At 41.2% G+C, this 24983-nt stretch overlaps 1 protein-coding gene across 1 annotated transcript in view; it reads right to left on the reverse strand.

The window, feature by feature from the left end:
• Positions 1 to 656: 656 nt before the first annotated feature.
• LOC125463838 (endonuclease V-like) overlaps positions 657 to 24983 on the reverse strand; it is a 92036-nt gene continuing 67709 nt past the window's right edge. Inside the window, exons 8-9 of the mRNA XM_048555601.2 lie at positions 4628 to 4716; positions 657 to 3234 (exon numbers count right to left, since the gene is read on the reverse strand). Of these exons, the coding sequence (XP_048411558.1) occupies positions 4666 to 4716 (51 nt within the window). The 3' untranslated portion in view covers positions 657 to 3234; positions 4628 to 4665. The remainder of the gene's footprint in view (positions 3235 to 4627; positions 4717 to 24983) is intronic.

The raw sequence follows: 24983 nt of genomic DNA on the forward strand, positions 1-24983 counted from the left end.
AGTTGCATGCACGGTATCCACTCTACACAACAATCATCAAACAGGAATGTTCCCTCCCAGGTGGGGAACACTTCAGTGGTCAAGGACATTCAGCCTCCGATCTTCAAGTAAGTGTCTGACATTGCGGCCTTCGGGTACACAACAACACAAAATTACTGAGCACCATCTGACAGCCAAGTTCTGTCCACATGAAGACGGCCTCTACTGTAATCTTGGGTTCATGTTGCAGTATGTGACCACACCGTACTGTTTCCTATTTGTAAAATTTTCCTTACTGTCCTGTTTTGACACCATCACCTTGATGATTTGTTATGATCTCACTACCTTAATTAGATTATACAGTTTTGGATCACTTGTTACTTTGTTAGATCCTCGGCATGCGACTTTTATAACTACTATCTTATTCCAGCCATTTAGTTTGTCTCCAGCACTGCCTTATTTTAATTTTTTTTGTAATTATCTCTCTGCCACAATTAATCGGATTATAGGTCATCCCTCCACTTGCTATTCAGCTGTTGACACTTTACTCACGCCATTTTTACGATCTTTCGATCATTCTGCCTATTGATCTCTCTGCTTATAAACTCTAAATCTGTGTGCTCTTCATCACTTCACCTGATGAAGGAGCAGCATTCTGAAAGCTGGTGATTTCAAATAAACCTGTTGGACTGTAGCTTGGTGTTGTGCAATTTCTGATCTTGTCAACCCCAACCCAACATTGGCACTTCTACATTATTTTTACTTAGTTTTAACTTCTTCTAGTTGCTTCAGGGAAGTCCTCTAAATGAAATTTTGTGCTTGTTCGCCTTGCCAATCTTGCTGATTACATTTTTTTGTTTCCAATAAAAATGTGATGAAAAGAGTGTAAAATGTATTTTTATTTTTGGAATTTAGATTGTTTATGAAAAAAGTCCGAGAGAGAGAGAGAGAGAGAGAGAGAGAGACTTAGCTCAGTATTGTGTAGGTTCAAATTAAATAAAGGTCAGAAAGTCATCTTGGAACAGTGACATAAATGTACCAGTAGCTAGGAGGCATGTGACTTCCATCAAGGCCTTGGGAGAGGTGTTAGAGTACTAATCGGATAATGTGTCTACAGTTTCGAGTTTATGACAAGCAGGTTTAACATACTAAGCCATTAGTTTTATTTTTAGTTCAGTTCAGAAAATTTTTAGTTGAGAAGAACTAAGAAGCAGGTGTTTAGTTTCTCTCCCGGCAAGTTTTAGTATAGATCAGTTTGATTTAAAGGAAGCCAGGTGCTATAGGATCAGTGATAATGGGAACTGCAGATGCTGGAGAATCCAAGATAATAAAATGTGAAGCTGGATGAACACAACAGGCCAAGCAGCATCTCAGGAGCACAAAAGCTGACGTGTCAGGCCGAGACCCTTCATCAGGCAGGGGGATGGGGTGAGGGTTCTGGAATAAATAGGGAGAGAGGGGGAGGTGGACCGAAGATGGAGAGAAAAGAAGATAGGTGGAGAGAGTATAGGTGGGGAGGTAATAGGTCAGTCCAGGGAAGACGGACAGGTCAAGGAGGTGGGATGAGGTTAGTAGGTAGGAGATGGGGGTGCGGCTTGGGGTGGGAGGAAGGGATGGGTGGGAGGAAGAACAGGTTAGGGAGGCAGAGACAGGTTGGACTGGTTTTGGGATGCAGTGGGTGGAGGGGAAGAGCTGGGCTGGTTCTGTGGTGCAGTGGGGGGAGGGGACGAACTGGGCTGGTTTTGGGATGCGGTGGGGGAGCGTGAGATTTTGAAGCTTGAGAAGTCCACATTGATACCATTAGGCTGCAGGGTTCCCAAGCGGAATATGAGTTGCTGTTCCTGCAACCTTCGGGTGGCATCATTGTAGCACTGCAGGAGGCCCATGATGGACAGGTCATCTAAAGAATGGGAGGGGGAGTGGAAATGGTTTGCGACTAGGAGGTACAGTTGTTTGTTGCGAACCAAGCGGAGGTGTTCTGCAAAGCGGTTCCCAAGCCTCCGCTTGGTTTCCCCAATGCAGAGGAGGCCACACCGGGTACAATGGATGCAGTATACCACATTGGCAGATGTGCAGGTGAACCTCTTAATGTGGAATGTCATCTTGGGGCCTGGGATAGGGGTGAGGGAGGAGGTGTGGGGGCAAATGTAGCATTTCCTGCGGTTGCAGGGGAAGGTGCTGGGTGTGGTGGAGTTGGAGGGCAGTGTGGAGAAAACAAGGGAGTCACGGAGAGAGTGGTCTCTCCGGAAAGCAGACAGGGGTGGGGATGGAAAAATGTCTTGGGCGGTGGGGTCGGATTGTAGATGGCGGAAGTGTCGGAGGATGATGCGTTGTATCCGGAGGTTGGTAGGGAGGTGTGTGAGAACGAGGGGGATCCTCTTTGGGCGGTTGTGGCGTGGGCGGGGTGTGAGGGATGTGTTGCGGGAAATGCGGGAGACGCGGTCAAGGGCGTTCTCGATCACTGTGGGGGGAAAGTTGCGGATATAGGATCAGTGTCTTTTAAGTTTTGTGAAGTATCCAGTCAGGAGAGTTTGGATAGAAAATTTCTATTATTAGTAGTGAGAAAGTTGAAGCTCTCAAATTTGTGAAAAATTCAAGACAGCAGATTCTGAGAGGAATCATCAAATTGTCTTCAAAGACTACAGAAAAGGAAGAGGTCGATCTAAAGAGCTGATATGGGAGTGCAGTTTTGCTGCTTTGAATTTCTGTAATGGATAATGTCACGATCAAATTGAAACTTTGTGTCAATATTTGTGTTATGATTATTTGAACACAATATATAAATTTTATGTGCAGATACTGGTTTCTTTCTTTTCAAATAATAAGGTTATGTTCTGTTGTGAGAGAACATCTGCAGGCTCATGCGAATATATTTTAGCTACCAATCAGTAAGTTAACTAATAAAACAATTAAACATATGATCTACGGAAGTTTTCATTCTGGCATGACTTACTCAGTAGTACTATTAGCTATGATGATAACAAAAGTCATTCGACTTATTTTCCCTTCCCCTAAATCTGTTTCCTGTTAAATCTTGATCATCTGTGATATCTTCCAGCTCTGACATGGGATCCATATCTGAAATATAATGTCCATTCTCTACACAGGTACTGCCTCACCCTTTATGTTATTCCCAGGATGTAGGTGTCATGTGCAAGAACAGCATTTATTGTCTGCCCCTGATTATCCTTGAAACGTTGGTGGTGAGCCTTCTTGCGTTGTTGTAGTATGTATGATGAAGGTTCTCCGATAATGCTGTCAGGTAAAGAAATACAGGATTTTGATCCAGTGACAATAAAGAAATAGCAATGTATGTCTACTTGACAATGATGCAGAACAAGAAACTAGCACCTGGTGTCTTTATCCTTCTTAGTATTGGAGGTCAGAGGTTTGGGAGGTACAAAGTAGCTTTCATATCTCCTGTTGTTAGTTCACACTACTGCCAAGTTCAAAAAGACAGATGGAGTGGATGCTTGAGGCTGGGCAGTCTATCAAACAGATTGCTTTGTACTGAACAGGGCTGAGCTTTATTATTACTGTAGCTGCATCCATCCATGAGAGTAGGGTGTATTCTGTCATACTTGTAGGTGTGTGCTTTGGAGGTGAGGGAAGGCTTTGGGGTGTTCATCGAATGTTCACAGCATTTTGCACAACAAGGTTGTGCCTTTGGTACACTATGCCTTAGTAGTCTGTCCAATCACTGCTCCCTGCATTTCCATTAATACCCAATGGGGCAGCACAGTGTTTACCCTTGAGCGATTGTGGAGTTTACACATTCTCCCTGTATCTGCGTGGGTTCCCACCAGGTGCTCGGGTTTCCTCCCACAGTCCAAAGATGCGCAAGCTAGGTGGATTGGCCAAGCTAAATTGCCCATAGTGTTCAGGGATGTACAGGTCAGGCAGATTATCCATGCTAAATGCAGGGTTACAGAGATAAGGTAGGGATGTGGGTATGGGTGAGATGCATTTGAAGTGTCGTTGTTGAGTCGATGGGCTGAGTGGCCTGCTTCCACACTGTAAGGATTCTATGATTCAATGTCGTCTGTTATGTGACCTGCCTGACATCTCCCATTGATTTCACCCTCTAATGCAGAAGACGCATCCAGCTTCACTGTTGAATACTTGGTCTCTTCCTCTGTCCAGGTAACAGTGGCCTTGACTTATTTTGGCTGTGTTTGCTACAGCACTTATATCTGCTTTGATCTTTCAAGACAGCTGCTGGTTCTGATGCCCAAGATCCTAAGTTGCTTTGCTGAATGCAGTTTTGAAAATGTCTTGCAGGAGACATTTTACTTACTTTTCAAGGGAAAGTTATTTAATTTATATTTTGCTATGCCCCACCACCCCTATCATAACCCTAACCCTAACTCCTGCCCTCTCATTCCGCTCTCTCTTCTCTCCTCTCTGTATGACGTAAATATTCAAAAATAAAATTGCTTTTGGTTGATGTGAAATGTGTTGTATAGCTAAATAAACTAGTTTTTATTTAAGTACTTTAATCAAATGTATTAATTCATCCTTCTCTTTCTTGCTTGCATCATAATCCAATGCTTTCAGCTGCATGACACATTGTGACCTTAGGTGCCCACTTACTGCAGTCTATTCTGGGACCCGATTTCAGTGTAAATCTTACTGGCCACTTCCATACCTTTTAATATTAGCTTATGACCGCTGCTTCCCGAAATGTCAAGATAAGTTAACATTTTTCCGAATATATTCTCTGGACCTTATGTCAGCCTGAAATGAGAAGAAGAAGAAACATACTTACACCAGAATTACTGGGACAAGTTCACTGACATATTTGTGACAGTCATGATTTGTGTGGCAATCATATAAAATAGATACATGTGGGGATTAGAATACAGCTGGGGGCAGCAGTCACGTAAGAATATGCTTATTGCCCAGTCTACCAGTGTGACTGGCTGTCTCACAGTTACTTTTTGTGCCCCTTTTGCTAAAATGCTGATACAAAATAATCTGGACGCGGCAACTAATGAAAGATATGACACACAGGCATGAAGGAGAGAGTTTGCTGAGTCTGACTTGCAAATTGTCTTGGGTGAAACACAATTTAGGACAGACTGCATGGCTATGACAGAAAAGCCACCAAAAAAGATCACATGCCATATCAAGTCAGTTGGTTCTGGCAATGACTTCCAGCTCTCTTGGATTGTGAGAAGGTTGCTGCAGCAAAGTTCAATACTTCACCAGGGTAGGAAATGTTAAAAGTGTTAATAATATCTGTACCAGAATCTTTGAGCCATTGAAACTCAGGAGCCAAATCTGCCCACTCCCCTTCGACTGTAATTACATTTCCAGTCTTGAAAAGGGACGATGGGACTATTACTTCATTAGACATGAAAACTCATACAGTCCATTATATGATTTTAACATAATAGAGTACATTTCAACTTCAAAACTTGTAAGTAGAAAAGGCTTGCTATTCCCTGATATGAATAGGTATAACAAACACAGCCCATGCATGTGGCTTGTGATGTAATGATGTGGAGGTGCCGGTGTTGGGCTGGGGTGGACAAAGTCAGAAATCACATGACACCAGGTTTAGTCCAACAGGTTTACTTGAAATCACAAGCTTTCGGAGCCTCAATCCTTCTTCAAGTATTAGTGAGAGAAGTAGTATCAGACACTAATTTATAAGTAAAAGACAAAAGGTTCACACCATTGATGAGGAAGTACTAAGCAAACCTAAAATACTGTCAAATCTTTAATCAGTTAGATGGTTTTAATTGATTAATATTCCTTTCAAGTCACATCCTGAGAGAACTAAAGGTTTTATCAGTGTAAAGAAGAGATGACACTTTAGGTCAGATAATTCATGTTCGGTGTAAGGCCTTGTTTAGACTGTTCATGTTTTAGTTTGGAGTCAGACTGGTTTTATTTTTAAAGTAGGAATTTATAAAACATCACATTGACTGTCTATAAATTGTGTGCTTTTTGAACAGAATAAAATGTATCTGCAAATAGAAATTCACCCCATAGATTCACATGTGTATGCACGCATGTGTGTGTTTGTGTGAGAGGGAGAGTGAGGTGGGGACAGACAGTGTGTATGAGGGAGGAGAGAAAGAGTGTGTGTGTGCGAGTTGGGGAGAGACAGTGTGTGTGTGAGAAGAGGGGGAGAGGGAGTGTATGTGTGTTTGTGTGTGAGAGAGAGAGTAGGGGGAGAGATTGTGTGCGCGCATGTGTGGGGAAGAGAAGAGAGACGTGTGGGTGTGAGTGTATGTGTGTGTTGGGGGCGACAGAAAGTGGGAGACAGAGAGTATGCGTGTCAGTGTGAGTGAGGGAGGAGAGAGATTATGCGTGCATGGGTGGGGGAGAGATACTGTGAGTGCATGAGGGAGGTGAGTGAGAGTGTGTGTGTGTGTGTGAGAGAGAGAGAGTGTGTGTATGTCAGGTGGGGAGAGGGAGTATGTGCGTGTGAGGGGGGTAGAGACAGTGTGCGCGTGTGTGAGAGATGGGGGGGGGGCGAAAGTGTGGGGGAGAGTGAGTGTGTGTGTATGTATCGAGTGGTGGGGTCACCTGTAGTGTGACATGAACCCAAGATTGCGGTTGAGGCCGTCCCCATGGATACTGAACTTGGTTATCAGCTCCTGCTCGGTGACTCTGCGTTGTTGTGTATTCCGAAGTCTGCCTTGGAGGAAGTTTACCGAAAGATCCAAGGCTGAATGTCCTTGAACTTGACCACAATCTCTCTCTCCCCGCCTCACGTACACACACTCTCTATCCCTCACTCCCACACATACTCTCACTGCCCCACTCCTACACACACACACACACACACACACACACACACACACACACACACACACACACACACACACACACACACACACACACACACACTCCTCCCCTCACCCACTGTCTCTCCCCCTTCACTCTCTCTCACACAAACACACACACACAAGAATCTACGGGGTGAATTTATATTTGCAGATACATTTTATTTTGTTCAAAAATCTCTCAATTTATAGACAGTCAGTCAATATGGTCTTTAATAAATTCCTATTTTAGAAATAAATCCAGTCTAACTCTAAACCAAAACACAAATAGCTTCTAAACAAGGCCTCACATCTAACATGCACTGTCTGACCTAAAATGTCACCTCTTCTTTACAGTGATAAAACCTTTAGTTCTCTCAGGACCGTGACTTGAAAGGAATTTGGGGATTTATATATACATATTAATTAACTAAAACCTTCTAACTGATTAAAGATTTAATAGCATCTTAAGTTTCCTTAGTACATCCTCATCAATGGTGTGAACCTTTGGTCTTTTACTTATAAATTAGTGTCTGATACAATCTCTCTCATTAACACTTGAAGAATGACTGAGATTCTGAAAGCCTGAAGTTCAAATAAACCTGTTGGGCTATAACCTGGTGTCCTGTAATTTTGGGCTTGTGATGTAATACATGCTCTCCCATGTGAGCTCCTCAGTATGCTTATCTTGACAGATCTATAAAGTGATGCCTCAAGACTTGCATCCGAGTAGCAGAAAAGCAACATCAAACACAATAGTCACAAATACAAGACCTGCCATAGCATAGTTAGAAGAGCTTCTAAACAGAATGTCTCGGTTTCTATATTCTCTCTTAAAAGTAGCAAAGGGTAAGACTCAAAAACACCATATTTCATGTTTTATTCTGCGTGAGACAGAAATCGATATAAGATCTGGTCCCAGCAGAAATATAATTTGATTAAATTACTGGTACGTGGTATTCGAATGAAAAGTAATCTTCTTACTTTGGCTACAAAAAATTCACTTTAATTACTCTGAGTCCCACTGACATGCCAAGTTGACTGAATTAATTGACTTACAAGCTTAAAAAACACAGCTTATGACTATTTTTACAATGCACGTTTGCTTTGTAGGCAGCCAATCCATGTGTTTTCTAATTTTAGTGATAAAGTAGATGTAAGTATAATGGGATGGGAAGGGTGACATAGTAGGCAACTTGATTAAGCTACTTGGCTGTTTAGTGCACTCTGACCATTGTATCCCTTTAAGTTCAAATAAAGATCATGGTAAAAAGTGAAATGAAAAAAAAAATTGCTTGCAGGAACCACTATTGATAAAGCTAAGGTAGCAAGGAGTACAGCTGGAGGAACACAGCAGGCTAAGCAGCATCATAGGAGCAGGAAAGCTGGTGTTTTGAGCCTAGACCCTTCATCCGAAAATTTTCTGAAAAAGGGTCTAGGCCTGAAATGTCAGCTTTCCTGCTCCTATGATGCTGCTTGGCGTGCTTTGTTCATCCAGCTCTACACCTTGTATTCTCGGATTCTCCAGCATCTACAGTTCCTATTATCATTGATAAAGCTATTCTGTTGAATGGACTTGTCCAATATTTCACAGCTCTGCTATCAAGAGAAAATGCTAGTCCGCTTTAGCTCTTCTGCTAGTCACTTTAACACTATTATCATGGCATTGACTGAAGTGAGTAGTACATAATTTATAATGAGGCTCAAGGTCATCAGAAGAGTCAGACCTATTGTGATTGTGAAATTCACAGCCAGTTGCAATAAATATTCCCTTCAGTTAATGCCAGGCCTAATGGGGACAGCTCTGAGTGACTCTCATTGCTTGCCTTTTTTCAGCTGATGATTTCTTGTCTTCTCAATCAAGGAACCACAGGTTGCAAGATAAAATGGAAGTGAATCAATGATACTGAACTTTGTGCTCTGTGGAAGGGTCATCGCACCCAAAACGTCAACACTGACTTTTCTTCACAGATGCTGCCAGACCTGCTGTGCTTTTTCAGCAACTTCTGTTTTTGTTCCTGATTTACAGCATCCACAGTTCTTTCAGTTTCTATTGTATTTTGAAATAGTTGTTGCATGTCTGTTCAATATACGCGTAAGCAGCACGGTGGCTCAGTGATTAGCACTACAGCCTCACAGCGCTAGGGACCTGGGTTCGATTCCAGCCTCAGGTAACTGTCTGTGCGGAGTTTGCACATTCTCCCTGTGTCTATGTGGGTTTCCTCCGGGTGCTCCAGTTTCCTCCCACAGTCCAAAGATGTGCAGGCCAGGTGGATTGGTCATGCCAAATTGCCCATAGTGTTCAGGAGTGCATGGGTTATAGGGGGATGGGTCTGGGTGGGATGGTCCAAGGGGCGGTGTGGACTTGTTGGGCCAAAGGGCCTGTTTCCACACTGTATGGAATCTAATCTAAAAAAAAGTGTTTATCTCTTGTGAACGTTTCTCGTTTGACGTTTATGTGACATACCACTATGTGTTTCCCTAGTTCAAGGAACATGATTGGCGAATGGCTCCACAATCATTTAGTTAACTTTGCACAGATAGAGACATTCCACAAAGTGTACATGATGATTTTGCTCCAGTGACAGCAGTGTCTGATGGCATGCTCATTGCTTTGTGAAGTAGTACCTCATGTTACTTGTGTACAGGGCAATGTCACGACACAGAGCTGCAACTGACGTCAATGTAAGCTAGCTGCCTCTATGTTACATCTTATATGCCAATGCTGGAGGGCACTGACTCATCATTACCAGTGACTTGGGTTAATGTAGTATAGTGAACATCTATGACATCCTGGGGTCCCTTGATTATGCTTGTATGTAATGCTCTATGCTGAAGTGGGCTAACAACTTCATCTTCAAATTTGAACTACAAAGCATGAGGCAATAGGAGAGCTGCTCCTATTATGTCACTGTCTTGACAGTCAGTAAAACGCGAAATAGTGTTTATAAATTAGACCAAAGAGATTATTGATTATATTTAAAAGAATCTCTATCAATCCACTTACCTGTTAGCAGAATGAAACAGTTGATCTTAAGTGAATAAGTGAAAAAAGACTTCCATCAAACTGTGAAATGGTTTTCTTCAATGAAGAATTGGCAATGTATAACAGTTTCAATAAAAAAGTCATTTTTCTACAGGTTCCAGTTTGACTGCAAACTTTCTAAAATGCTGCAAAAAGTGACAACACGCCACATAGGAAAGCTCTGAGTGACAGCAGTATTTAATAATTGATTACTGTACCTTTTCAAGTTTGACAGGAGTAATAGAAATTGTGCTGAGCAATGGAACTTTTCCTTAATACACTTTTATGTTGCTGTCCACGGTCTAACGCAGAGAATTTATAGCAGACATATTGTGGCCAAACTGTGATGGCTGTGTGCACCATTTATAAAATTAGAATGTGAATCTTATATGTGTTAAGCTAACCGTACTGCTTTGACTGACGGTTATTCCATAATATGTTGCAGCACAATCATTAAGGACCATTGACAAATCATATACTATCTTACTTTTGAAAAGCAATAATGAGAAACTGGCAATGGGTGGAATTTCCTGTTTATTTACATTCTGAATACATCTACTTGTGGTGCAAGAAAATCCTAGTGTAGGGGTTTAAGAAAACCGAGGTACAGCTGTATTATATATGGAAATACTCAATGCCAAATTTAATCATTTTTTAAATATAATTGTTTAGTGATCACTCTATAGTTTAGGTTATTTATAATCCCTCTACTTTCCCAGGCTAATTAGACGTCTGTACAAGTACATTTCCTGCAATTATGCTAGTTCAAAACAAATGTAAAATTAAGCCCAGAATTTTAAACATAACAGAAAACAAGTCATCTTATTTGGGCCTCTTGTCCATGTTGAATCAAAGATGCCCAGATATCCTTTTCAATCCTATCTTCCTGCACACCATCATCAGCCCTGCAGCTTACAACACTTAAGGTGTAGATCCAGGTACTTTTGAAAAGATTTTAGGGTCTCTGCCTCCACCAACAACTCAGGCAGCAAATTTCAGTCACTCATCACCCAATGTGTAAAAACATTTCTCCTCACGCCACCTCTAATCCTTCCACTTGGCTTGAATCTAGGACCCCTGGTTTTTGAGCTCTCTGACAAGTGAAGTGAGTTCCCTGTTTACTCTATCTTTACCCCTGACAATTTTGTCACGAACATGTCATCCCAAACAACCCCAATCTCTCCTCATAGCTACAATTCTCTATCCCTGGCAGCATGGAGTAAATCTTCTCTACAATCTTTCCAGAGCAATTATGTCCTTCCTGTAACGTGGTGCCCTGAACTGCACACAATAGTCCAGTTGCGGCCTCACCAGTATCTCGTGTTTTTTTAAAACAAATCCACTGAGCCACAATGCTGTGTTGTTTGTTTTGCTTGGTAATTTGAACGAAATTTATCCTCATTGAGACTTGTTCTGTAATTTCTGTTAGTTCCTTTGAATATATTTTTAGACCATCTGTATAGGACACACCAAATATTAAAAAGCTTTGAGTATTACACGTTGCTAAGAATGCTGCCAATCTCAATCTTAAAATAAAACATATAAACATAGAAAACAGGTGCAGCTGTAGGCTACAGACAATGGGAACTGCTGGAGAATCCAAGATAACAAAGTGTGGAGCTGGATGAACACAGCAGGCCAAGCAGCATCTCAGGAGCACAAAAGCTGACGTTTCGGGCCTAGACCCTCCATCAGGAATAGGCTATTTGGCCTTTTGAGCCTGTACCACCATTCAGTATGATCATGGCTGATCACGCAATTTCAGCATCCCACTCCTACTTTCTCTCCATACCCCATCAAAACCACTTTTGAACCCTTTATTTTTGCAAATCAATTCCCATTTTAATTCCCCCATTCTTCTTCAGTCCTTTGAATGTGATATGTCCTCATTCTGTGCCCATCTTTCCTGAAACTCCATGTTTGAACCTCCCCAATCAGTTTTCTGACTCTGCCATGAAACTGAAAGTTACAGGTGACACTGTCTGTGTGTCCCTGCACTATCACTTCTTAAATTTAATGAATAAAGCAAACCTTACGATCTTTGGGGTGGCACAGTGGCTCAGTGCTTAGCATTGCTGCCTCACAGCACCAGGGACTCGGGTTCAATCCCAGCCTTGGATGACTGTGTTTTCAATACAGTAATGAGACAAAATCAATTGTCTCATCAAAAAATACAGGGTAGTGAATGAAAGCCAGCACAGATTTGTTAATAGTAGGGAGTTATTTGATGAAGTGATTGAAAGGGTAGTGGAATTGGCTTATATAAATTTTCTCAGGATTCTTGGGAAAACATCACAAAACATTGCACCGCAAATGTAGGGAAACATTTCAAGGCATTTTACAGAAGCAATTACGTACAAAAAATTACATACAAAGGATACTCATATGAAGTTTATTTAAGAGGTAGATTTTTAAGGAACAACTTAAAGAAGAGGACAGGATATGGTGAGATCAAAGCTTAAGGAAGGAATTTCAGAACTTGAGGTCTAGGTGTTTCAAAGTTAATGTTGAGTTCATGGTGAGTTAATTAAGTAATAGTTATCTAGGTATACACAATTTGAGCAATGCAGAAACAAAGACACATTTTGTCAAAGAACAAAGGACACTCATCGGGACAATTTACAAGAAATACTAAAGGGTGCAAGCTTTAATAAAATGTGTCTTTTCCCAGCAAATTTAAATAAGTAGATCACTTGATTGTTAATTGCTTTGGATTTTGTGAAAAATTCTACATAAATGCAAGTATTTTCCTTTCTTTTGATGTACCACTTTTAAGATCTCTCATTGTCACTATTGTAACTGCCATTCTTTGATTCCAGTCTATCTGGGTCAGCTCCCATATAAATTTTACACTCCATTTGAGAAGTTAAACTTTGATTTCTCCCTGGCTTTTTCTAATGACACTGTGATCACTGTTTTCTAAGTATCCTCTAACTACCATGAAATATCTCTATTTGCAAATTTATTTTAGAGAAATAGATTCAGCTTTGCTTCTTTCCCTGTTGGGCTGGAAGCATAACCGATATGTTATATTGGACATAATGTAGGCATTCCCTCTCACTCTCCTAATTTTTGCCCTGCTGTTTTCCTGATCTCTCTGAGGACAACTGAATGTGTCCATTATCACAGCTCTACTTGGATATTTCTGTAATTTCCTTGCAAATGTTCTCAATTTCCTTCCCATTATTTGGTGACCTATACAACCAGGCCAATCATTTATGTTCTTCAGCACATTGGCCTAGATCTTCCAATCCCATTAGAATTTGCTGCTAATGAGCATCACAATGACATTGGAGGCTCCTGGAACCAGAAATTTTTGATACCTAAGAAATGGTTCCAAGGAGCCCTAAGTGACGGTCTTCACTGTGAGCTATCATCACGTAAAACTGGGCAGTTCTCCCTTTTGTAACCCCGGTTTTTACACTGCATCACCAAAGATTTTCTGCTTTTGAATCCTCAGGTGTATCATTCTTTTACACTGTTATAGCACTATAGCAATTCTTTGACGAATACTGTCACTGCCCTCTTTTATTACCTTCCCTTTCACAAACATGTGCCAGCCAGGAATATTAAGTGCCCATTCCTCCACTTGTTTGAATCAGGTCTTTGTTATTGCACAATCCCAAGTGACTACTTTTGCCTATGGCTAAATAACCTTATTATCATAGTTTTTGTATTTACATACTTCCAGCCCATCTGAGACTACCTCAAACTTTTTATCTCTAATTCCTTTTATTTCTGAACGATTCTATATTCAAATGTTGATTGTCCTCTCCACACCTATCTCTTTTCAAAGGCTTCATCCTGCCACCTGCCAAATTAGTTGAAACTTTCCCTGACTTGTTATGATTCCATCACTACTTTTGACTCATTTTGTTATCTCGCTTTCACTTGTCAGAGTTGATGCCTTGTTTGATTGGAGCCAGATTTCTCAAATTTAGTCATAAGCATTCATTGTAAGGACCAGGATCAATCTCAGTCTTTGCAAATCTCTACTCCAATAACTCTTAACAAGTACAATGACTATAGCTGTACGCAACATTTCAAGAGCTTCATGCTGTCAGAACCACCTTCCTGGATTACTAGTCCATATATTTATTTCTTTATGTTAATGTTTTATTTGTTGTAGGCAATTACTGTCACAGAACGATGCTTCAAACATTGAGTCAGTTGTCAATTGAGTCCTGTATTGGCTGAAATTTATTTAACAAAATATTCTTCACTGTAAAACAGAATCATTAATTGTCAGCTGTGCACGCATCAACTCATGTCATCTTTACTTCATCATTCATCTCTTTAATTGTCAATAGGTCTCTTTCATGTTATTTATTACCTTAGAATATCCTGAGATCCTTTTAGGGTTTTCTTTGCAACAATGAACAATTTATGCGATCTTTTGATTCAGAATCCAATTAAAATTCTTACCAGGTTGTCGTTACGTTATATGTAATTTGGCCAATTAATAATCCAATTTACAACCTCAGCACTTTTGCGAACAGTTTTCACTTCAGCCAAAAGACTCTAGTGAGGGAATTATATGGAGTTTCCGAAATTATTTACAATCGTCACTACCCATCCTTTCCTCATTGACTGTGCTTACATTCTCCAAGAAAGCTAGTTGCTAAGAATGAACAGATTTCATACAGCTAATCTGGTTTGAATTTAAAAGGTTAGTTGTCCATCTGACATATTGTGCAAATGCATTGTATTTCGAAATTGGTGATAAAACTCAAATAATTACTAGCATGTCTTACAGTAGGAAGAAGCTGACAAATAGGAAAACTGTGTTAAATCACAGGCGAAAAACAATTCTGCCTTACAAAATGGGTTTGAAAGGTCAGTATCTATCTATGAGTGAAAATTATTTGTTTGTGGTTTACATTAAAAAACAAAGTCTATTCACGTGAGAAATTTGTAAGTGCAATTATTTTCCAAGTTATTATTAGCTGTGAACATACAAACATATGAATTAGGACTAGGAGGAAACTGCTTGAGCTTGCTCCACAATAAGATCATGGCTGACCTGATTATTTATTATTCCGCTTACCAGCAATAACCTTTTATTTCCTTGATTATAAAGAATCTAACACCTCTCATCTTAAAATATTCAAAGGCTCTGCTTATACTACATTTCTGAGGACACAAGCTCCAAAGATTCATGACTGTCTGGGAGAAAACAAACCTGACCTGTCTTAAATGGGCCACTCTTTGATTTGCCTTGAATAAAAAAAAAGAAGCCCCCTTGAAATAAGATATTCAGAACTTCCAAGGGTCTAATTCTCTATCAATAATCTGGGAAGACCTTTTTTGATTGTCCTGAGTCAGCTTTCCCTTCCTATTTGGTTTACAGGGAACACACTCCACCTCTACCAGTGCCACGGACTGAATACCCATTTCCTTTCCCGATGCACCTTTCTCTGAGGATTCTTTAGGCAGTCCTATTACTGCAACAGATTTCCATTCAACTTTTAACAATTGTATTTAGCACATCTGGTCTTGTTACAACTGGAGCATGACTAACTGAATCTTAGCTACTGTGACACATCAATTTCAGGTTTACCTCCTTTTAATTGGAAATGTTGAGTAAATATCTTATCCTTACAAGATCTAATTTTTATCTCTAACTTCAAATTATCTGCTCTGTCCCACAGTGCAGGCTTGATTGAAGATTTCAAATAATCCACTATTTTATTTTCTACTCCCAGAAACATCCTATGAACAATTAAAGCCAATTTGAAATTCAAATCCATGCAACATAGGTTACAGCTCCCCACTTTAATGCCCAGTGCCTCCATGTATTTGTTCCTTTAAAGATTCACAGAATCCTCTCAAATTCAACAGATTTCTAACTGTTAAGAGTTGCCCTTTGTGATGATCCCAGCTAATGGTAACACTTGACAAGTCAGATCCTGGAATGAAACCAACTTGATAGACCAGAAGTTTTATTTTTACAATTTAGTTTCTGCGGTGATCACTTGCTAAAACATACTCACAAGACACAGATTAACAAAACAACATCTAATATTATCAAAAAAACAAATCAAACCTATATCTTTGTATAAAAGATAATTTGGAAATATCATATTACATAAACTAAAATAAAGTTCTCAGAAACATTCTTTACTGACACTGAACCCCACAGAAGTTGCACTATCTTCAAGCTTTAATTTCTTACCCAACTATTGAGGTCACAAGGTTAATTTTTCTGCACATTCACCACATCATTCTCTCAGTCTCTCCCTGGGAGACTCAGTCAGGTTAACGTACTGACTTTTGAACAGCCTTAACTACTCTGAAACTGTTGGAGAGGTATCTACTGGTATGGATCTTTTCTTCTGAACTGAAACTCCTTCAGGCCTCTGGCCACTTGTTCTATTAGTCATAAAGCTCAACTTAGCAAACATTTTAGCAATGATCTTATCAGGCAGCTTACCTAGTTATTGTGCGCAAATTACATGATTTATTTGGAAAGACTGTTTTGACCCAATGGTTAAAAAAAATGCTTTTAAGCTTTAAACCAAAATGTCATATTCATTGACATGAAAACTGAAACTCATTTTCCTCTACTTTAGAACCCAAGCTCATATTGAAAATATATTATAAGAATATGACAACTCACGAAATACGAGGAGGAGGCCAATCATCCACTCTGGTCTATCCCATCATTCATTAAGATCAAGGCTGATTTGCTGCAGCCTTCAATTCACCAATATTGCAAAAGACTGTGTACCTCCTCTTTAAATATTTTCAGTAATCTAGCCTCTTCAGCTCTCTGAAGTAGGGAATTCCAGATATTCACCATATTCTAGCAGAAGAAATCCTTTAGCATCTCAGTTTTAAATGAGTGCCCCGTACTCTGTAATGATGTTCTGACAAATGGTGACCAAGGCTGGGACCTAATATTAAAGGGTATTTGATGGTTCCTAAAGATAGGAATCAAGAAAAATGTTGCTGGGGTTGTTCTGTTAGTTAAGGATGTTATTAGTACAATTGTGAAATAGGATCTTTGCTCAAAAGAGAAATGTGTGGAATTGTTTTCTGTAGAGATAAGGAATAGGAAATGTAAGGCCACTTTTGGGAGTAGTTTATAGGCCCCTTTTGCAATAATAGTAGTTATACCACAGGGGAGGGTATTGGAAAAAATTAATGCAGCATTAAAGGAAGGTGCCATAATAATCATGTGCAGTTTAATCTACATATAGACTGGATGAATCATATTGGTAAAGTCAGTGTGGAAAATGAGTTCACACTGTATTTGGGATAATTTTGCAGAGCATTACATCTAGAACTAAACTGGAAAAAAGCTATTTTAGATTTGGTAATGGGTAATGAAACAGGATGAGGGGAACCTTGAGGTGACAAGCAAAGATATCATGACAGAATTTCAGTTCAGTTTGAAGGGGAGAGGTGCACGTCTAAAATTAGTATTTAACACCTGAATAAAAGAAAATACACAAGTTTTTCAGGCAGTAACATACAAAATAGATGAAGGACAATTTGTAGATGTGGTCTGTCTAGATTTCTGAAAGGCATTTTTCAAGATAAGATGCATAACATAACATGGATAAATGATTTGATAGTGAAAAGACCAGTGGCACAGATAAATGGATCGTTTTTGAGTTGGCAAACTAATGAAGTGTTGCAGAGATGAGTGTTGGGACTCAACTATTTACAATCTATATCAATGACTTGATGAAGGGGCTGAATGTACGGTAGTTAACTTTGTTGATTATACTATGGTGCGTAGGAAAATAAGCTGTTAAGAGGAGCTAGAAAGTCTGTAAAGGGATATTGACAGGTTAAATGATTCAGCAAAAATTTAGCAGATTGAGCAAAAATGCCTTTCAGAAATCTAGACAGACCACATCTACAAATTGTCCTTCATCTATTTTGTATGTTACTGCTTGAAAAACTTGTGTATACTATAATGTAGAAAAATGTAAACATATCCACTTTGGCAGAAAGAACAGAAAAATAGTTTACTAGTTAAATTGAGAGTCATTGCAGAACTTGATACCTCAGAGTAATCTGGAATTCCCTGCAAATCAATTACAAAGTGTTGGTATTTACGTTCAATAAGTGTTTAAAAAGATAAGTGGAATATTGGCATTTATAGTAAAGGGAATGAACATAAAAATAAATTTTTACTGCAAATATGCAGGAACACATACATGGAGTATTACACACACTTTGATCTCCTTCTTTGGAAATAAAAAATTGCATTAGAATTGCAATTGGGAGGCAATGGCCTATAGGTATTGTCACTGGACTGTTAACCCAGAGACGCAGATAATGTTCTGGGGATCTGGTTCGAATCCCACAACAGCAAATGACAGAATTGGAATCCAACACAAAATTGGAAATAAGAGTCTAATGATGACCATAAATTGTGTCAATTGTCATGGAAAAACCCACCTGGTTCACTGATGTCCTTTAGGGAAGGAAACTCCCATCCTTACCTGGTCTGGCCTACATGACTCTAGGCCCACAGCAATGTGGTTGACTCTGAACTGCCCTGTAGTCGATTAGGGATGGGCAATAAATGTTACCTAAAAGTGATGCCCTCATCCCATTGATGAATAAAGAAGCAGTTGCCACTCATTCCTGACTTATCTTATGATGGAAGTTTAAACAACTTGGGTAATACCTATGTGAGTTACGAGAAACAAGAGTTGAACTAATTGAACCAAATGGGATCTCAACGGAGCTTGATAAGATGAATACTGAGAGTTTATTTCCTCTTGTGGGACTAACTAAAACAGGAGACAAATTTTAAGAAGAGGTTCAGGTAGAGTTGAGATTAGCATGTGTAAGTCTCTTCCCTAGAAAGCAGTGGCAGTGAATCATTGAATAGAAAGATCGATTTTTGATAGGCATTGGAGTCAAGGATAATGGGGAATTAGACAGGAAAAGTGAGCTCTATGGCAAACCAGGCAAGGATGAGCAAACGGCTGAACCTTGCTCCTTTGTCAAATTTCAAAGCTAATTTTACATAAAGAAAAAGATGAAATTGTACTCATTCGCTCAAAAATTCTTAAAAAGATCTTATTTCTGTTATTTACTATCACGCAGTTAATTTACACATTTTTTGAATAACTGCAATCAGGTGTCTATTCAATTCTTTAAAATGATGCAAAGCTAGTGATAAGCATAGTTTCCTTATATATCGTTATTATTGTTGAGAGCTCGGGATCTAAAATGGAAGAATGACTTATAGCTTTAATCTGTATTTCCATACTTATTCATGTTGAGAAGGGAAATATATGATTTTTATTTCCTTTTTAGATTTGAGGGCACAAGGGTGTGTGGAGATTTGTTTTGTTTACTTGCACTAATATGAGTTGAACTGTTCAGTGCATCAGAAAGAAATGGAGTCCACTAACAGAAAATTACAACAATCCAGAATTTGTCACACAGTGTGCAGATTCATTCTGAGAGGTGGTCCCTATTAGCATAAGTAGTATTAATTAAGCAAACTCTAAAACAGTCAGAACAGGGCTGGGGAGAAGTTCTGAGTTGTTACAGTGTCAAACAGGGAGACAATCTGACGTGGCTTTCGAAGACATGAGGTGGAGAAATGCATTAAGAAGTAAGCGGTCTCAGTTAGTAGAATTGTTTTATGATTTCAGGAAGAGACCAAAACTGTTGAAAATAGCAGTGAGCAAATACATAGACTTTTTCTGAAAAGGAAAGTTATTACAGCCATGCCAGATGAATAACAAGCTTTCGTGGTAAAGGTAGAGTTTTTCCTTCACTAATGTTCGGGTGTCTGTAAGATACTGGTGAGGGTAAAACAGTTGAATCTTTTGAATATTTATAATAAGGGAGTTTCAAAAGCTCTTGTATAATGTAAAATAGTTTGTGTTTTTCTTTTGTGTGCAATAAGTATTTATGTTCCATTGAGAAAAATACATCGGCAACCTCTTGTGAACATGTTCAGTGACTGTCTGCCACAGTGAACAAAAAGGAGAAAACACAACATATGATCTATTAAGCTAGGTCTCATTCTGGAATTTGACTTGCCCAGCATTATCATTAGCTAGAATTATAACAATACTTAAAAGAAGATTTACCCCCGTTCCCTCTTGTAGATACCGGCTTTTGCTGGGTTACAGAGCCACTGTTGCCAGTAATTCTTTGATCCACTATTCCAATGGGTACACTTCATTCATTGAGTCATTAACGGGTCAATGTGAATCATGCCCACTGAGGGAAACCAGGAACTTCAGTAATTAAAGTGGCGCATGTATTTTACCTGGATTGATCATGCTGCCTCACCACAGGTTATGATTTCAACCTGCTCTTCTGAGTAAAAGGCAGCGACACCAAGGGGAAAAAAGGGCATATTTTCTAAATATGCAGACTGATATACCTTTTTCAGAGCCTGGGTGGGGAAATAGTTGTGGTTTTCCAACTGTGGTTAGCTGGTGGCAAGTACAGCTGAGCTAGAAAAAAAGAATGTGGGTTTTACTTAAGTTTCCTGATTGAACAGGTAGAATAATACAGATAACAAGGTGTAGAGCTGGATGAACACAGCAGGCCAAGCAGCATCAGAGGAGCAGGAAGACTGACGTTTCGGGCCAAGACCCTTCTTCAGAAATGGGGGAGGGGAAGGGGGTTCTGAAATCAACAGGGAGAGAGGGGGAGGCCGATAGAAGATGGATAGAGGAGAAGATGGGTGGAGAGGAGACAGACAGGTCAAAGAGGCGGGATGGAGCCAGTAAAGGTGAGTGTAGGTGGGGAGGGAGAGAGGAGGTAGGTCAGTCCAGGGAGGACGGACAGGTCAAGGGGGCGGGATGAGGTTAGTAGGTCGGAGAAGGGGGTGGGACTTGAGGTGGGAGGAGGGGACAAGTGGGACGAAGGACGGGTTAGGGAGGCGGGGACGAGCTGGGCTGGTTTTGAGTTGTGGTAGGGGGAGGGGAGATTTTGAAGCTTGTGAAGTCTGACACCTCCTCTTACCACCCCCTTGATCATGACCCCACTCCCGAACACCAAACTATCATCTCCCAAACCATCCACAGCCTCATCATCTCAGGTGGCCTCCCAGCCACAGCCTCCAACCTCATTGTTCCCCAACCCCGCACCACCTGCTTCTATTTCTTTCCCAAAATCCACAAACCTGCCTGCTCTGGTCGACCCATTGTCTCCGCTTGGTCCTGCCTCATCTGGACTCCATTTTCTCCCCCTTGGTCCAGGAATTCCCTACCTACGTCCGTGACACCACCCACGCCCTCCACCTCCTCCAGAACTTCCAATTCCCCTTCCCTAACACCCCATCCTTACCATGGATGTCCTGTCCCTATACACCTGCATTCCCCATGCAGATGGCCTCAAGGCCCTCCGCTTCTTCCTGTCCTACAAGCCCGACCAGTCCCCATCCACCGACACCCTCATCCACCTAGCTAAACTCGTCCTCACCCTCAACAGCTTCTCTTTCAATTCCTCCCATTTCCTACAGACAAAGGGGGTGGCCATGGGTACCTGCATGGGCCCAAGCTATGCCTGCCTCTTTGTAGGTTATGGGGAACAGTCCCTCTTCCGTACCTACACAGGCCCCAAACCCCACCTCTTCCTCCATTACATTGATGACTGTATCGGCGCTGCCTTGTGCTCCCACGAGGAGCTTAACAGTTCAAACACTTCACCAACACCTTCCATCCCAACCTCAAGTTCACCTGGACCATCTCTAATACCTCTCTCCCCTTCCTGGACCTCTCTGTCTCCATCTCATGCAACCACCTAGAGACTGAAATACATTTCAAGCCCACCGACTCCCACAGCTACCTAGAATGCACATCCTCCCACCCACCTTCCTGCAAAAATGCCATCCCCTATTCCCAATTCCTTCACCTCTGCCGCATCTGCTCCCAAGATGAGGCATTCCACTCCCGTACATCTCAGATGTCCTCGTTTTTCAAGGTCCGCAACTTGCCCCCCTCAGTGGTAAAGAATGCCCTCGACTATGTCTCCTGCATTTTCTGCAACTGGTCCCTCACACCCCCTCCCTGCAATAACAACCAAAACAGAATCCCCCTCATCCTCACTTACCACCCCACCAACCTCCAGATCCAACGCGTCATCCTCTAACACTTCCGCCATTTGCAATCCAACCTCACGACCAAAGACATTTTTCCCTCACCACCCTGATCTGCTTTCCAGAGGGACCACTCTCTCCGTGACTCCCTTGTCTGCTCCATTCTCCCCTCAAGCCCCACCAAACCTGGCACTTTTCCCTGCAACCGCAGTATGTGCTACACCTGCCCCGACACCTCCCCCTCACCCCCATCGCAGGCCCCACGAAGACTTTCCACATCAAGCAGATGTTTACCTGCACATCTGCTACTGTGTTACACTGCATCCGCTATTCCTGTTGAGGCCTCCTCTACATGGGGGAAACCTAGCGGACGCTTGGGGACTGCTTTGCAGAACACCTATGCTCGGTTCGCACTTAACAACTGTACCTTACAGTCGTAAACTATTTCAACTCCCCCCCCCCCATTCCTCTGACGACATGTCCATCCTGGGTCTCCTGCAGTGCCACAACGATGCTATCCGAAGGTTGCAGGAACAGTAACTCATATTCCACTTGGGAACCTTGCAGCCCAATGGTATCAATGTGGACGTCACAAGTTTCAAAATATCCCCTCCCACCACTGCATCCCAAAACCAGCCCCACTCGTCCCTGCCTCCCTAACCTGTCCTTCCTCCCACCTATCCTCTCCTCCCACCTTAAGACCCACCCCCATCTCCTACCAACAAATCCACCCCGCCCCCTTGACCTGCCCATCCTCCCTGGATTGACCAATCTCTTCCCTACCTCCCCACCTGCACTCACCTTTACTGGCTCCATCCTCGCCTCTTTGACCTGTCTGCCTCCTCTCCACCTATCTTCTCCTCTATCCATTATCCATCTTCCATCCACGTCCCCCTCCCTCCCTATTTTTTCAGAACTCCCTTCTCCTCCTCCATTTCTGAAGAAGGGTCTTGGCCCGAAACATCAGCCTTCCCACTCCTCTGACGCTGCTTGGCCTTCTGCGTTCATCGAGCTCTACACCTTGTTATCTCAGATTCTCCAGCACCTGTAGTTCCTACTATCTCTGAAAAAGGTGGAAAACAGGTTCCCTTACCTCAAACATCCCTTCCGCTCGCCTATTTAGAAGGCCCTTACATTCGCCCAAGATATACTTGAGCACCAGAGATCACTCATTCAGGTCCTTAAGAGTGGGTTGCTGCTGACTGGAGAGTACATTTCCTAGCTGGGCTCGCATGTGAACTGGATTGGCTCAACAATGAATATCTTCCGGATTCCACACTGTGCAGCTTGGTCAGTTTGCATTCTGCCTGGGCCCCCATCATAGACCCTCACCCACCTCTCCCAAACCTAAAATCAGTCCAATCCGTTCTGCAAGCTATAGCATCAGGGACAATATCATGACTGATCTCGATCCTGCCTTAATCAAATACATTTCCACTTTCCAGGATTGCCACTGCATGCAGATTTGTGACCTGCTTTTGTTGATAAAGTTGGGGTTACCATCGCATCAGTACCTTCACCTCAGCAGATAGCAACTAATTTAACATAGGACAGGAATTAGATTGGTGACCTTTCCAGCCCATATAGCTGGTGAGTGCACTTATCAACAAAGGCACATGCGTAGCCAAACATAATTCTAAACCTTTGGTAATATAGCTGTTGACATTTCAGTTGATAGCAATATCTTCAAAGACGTGCATGTAGTATGACACAATATAATAGAGGTTAGACAGAGGAATGTCAATCAGTTTTTGTGCAATCTGAAGAGTTTTGTACAGTCAGTTCAAATGTATGGATCAAACAAGAAGTTCACAAGGCTTGTTATGATTTGCAGCTCAGGGAGGATTCCCCTCTTCTCTGAATTGTAAGCAGTGCTATCACATTTACAGGAATGAGACTGGCATTTGTGAAGGCTATCAACACAATAATCCATGAAAAGCCACGAGATATCAAAGCAGTCCATGTTGAAATGCGGCAACACCTGGATAATAGCCAGGCCTGCACTAAAAAGTGGCAAGCAACAATCTTACCACTCAAATGCTAAACAACGAACATCTCAAACAAGAAAGAATCTGACTAATGTCCCTTGATATTCAATATCTTCACTGAATTCCCAACCATCGATATCCTTTAGGTTTCGTTTACCAGAAGTGGAACTGGGCTGGCCATATACATCCCGTGGCTACAAGAGCAGGTAAGAAGCGAGGGAGCATGTAACACATATCCTGACTCCAAAAGCCTGACCATTATCTACAAGGCACTAGTCAGGAGAGTGATGGAATATTCCCCTTTTGGCTGTATGAGTGCAGCTAAAACAACACTCAAGAAACTTGACACGATCAAAGTAACCCACTTCATGAGCACCAGCATGATCATCGTCGGGTTTCAACCCAATATGTCACAGATCTGCAGAGTGTTGAGCTTGTATTGGCATGGTGGATTTGTGGGATATAAATCAGGTGACATCTCAGATTAAACTGAAGCCAGATCTAGACAGATCTCACTTCTGCAGCACAGCATAACAGATTTGTTATTCACTGGGTTAAAGAAGTGTCATGAGGAATCTCACTACAAACTCACTGAACTTGTCGCACAAGAACATGAGCATCACGTATTTCATGTGTTATTCAGATGAAGCTGGAAAACAGGGAGCTTTACAAATGATGCAAGCTTCAGGGGTAGGTGATACAAATAAAACAACTGCGTATAAATGTAAGCTCCATGTGGTAGGTTTGCTCATGAAGAAGAATGTCACATAGATCCTCATATTATTCACTTTCATTAACAAAGAAAATAGTCAGTGAAATGTTGCCTTAAGCTCACCTGGTTACAGTGGTTTATGTCACCACCAAACTACAAGAGAATGCAAACTGACATTATTTAAGCTTCCAGACTAGACTGAAGCTGCCTGTAAATATTCAAATGTGACATAGTACAGTTACTTGCCAACTTTAAATTTAGTGCGTCTCACCTTCCCAGGTCTCTGCAAATTGTAATTTTTATTCAATAAGAAAGTAAGGAATTACTTCAGCACCTCTACAGCTTTTGGTCTGTTATATTTAAAGGTACACAACAGAATGCATTTATTTCTGCCTTTCACTTCTTTCTACCTACACCTCTTTTAAAAAAGTTATCTTTGCTTAACAGTTCAACTAGATTAAAAATC

Source organism: Stegostoma tigrinum, chromosome 22 (genome assembly GCF_030684315.1).
Source record: "Stegostoma tigrinum isolate sSteTig4 chromosome 22, sSteTig4.hap1, whole genome shotgun sequence".
Taxonomy (NCBI): domain Eukaryota; kingdom Metazoa; phylum Chordata; class Chondrichthyes; order Orectolobiformes; family Stegostomatidae; genus Stegostoma; species Stegostoma tigrinum.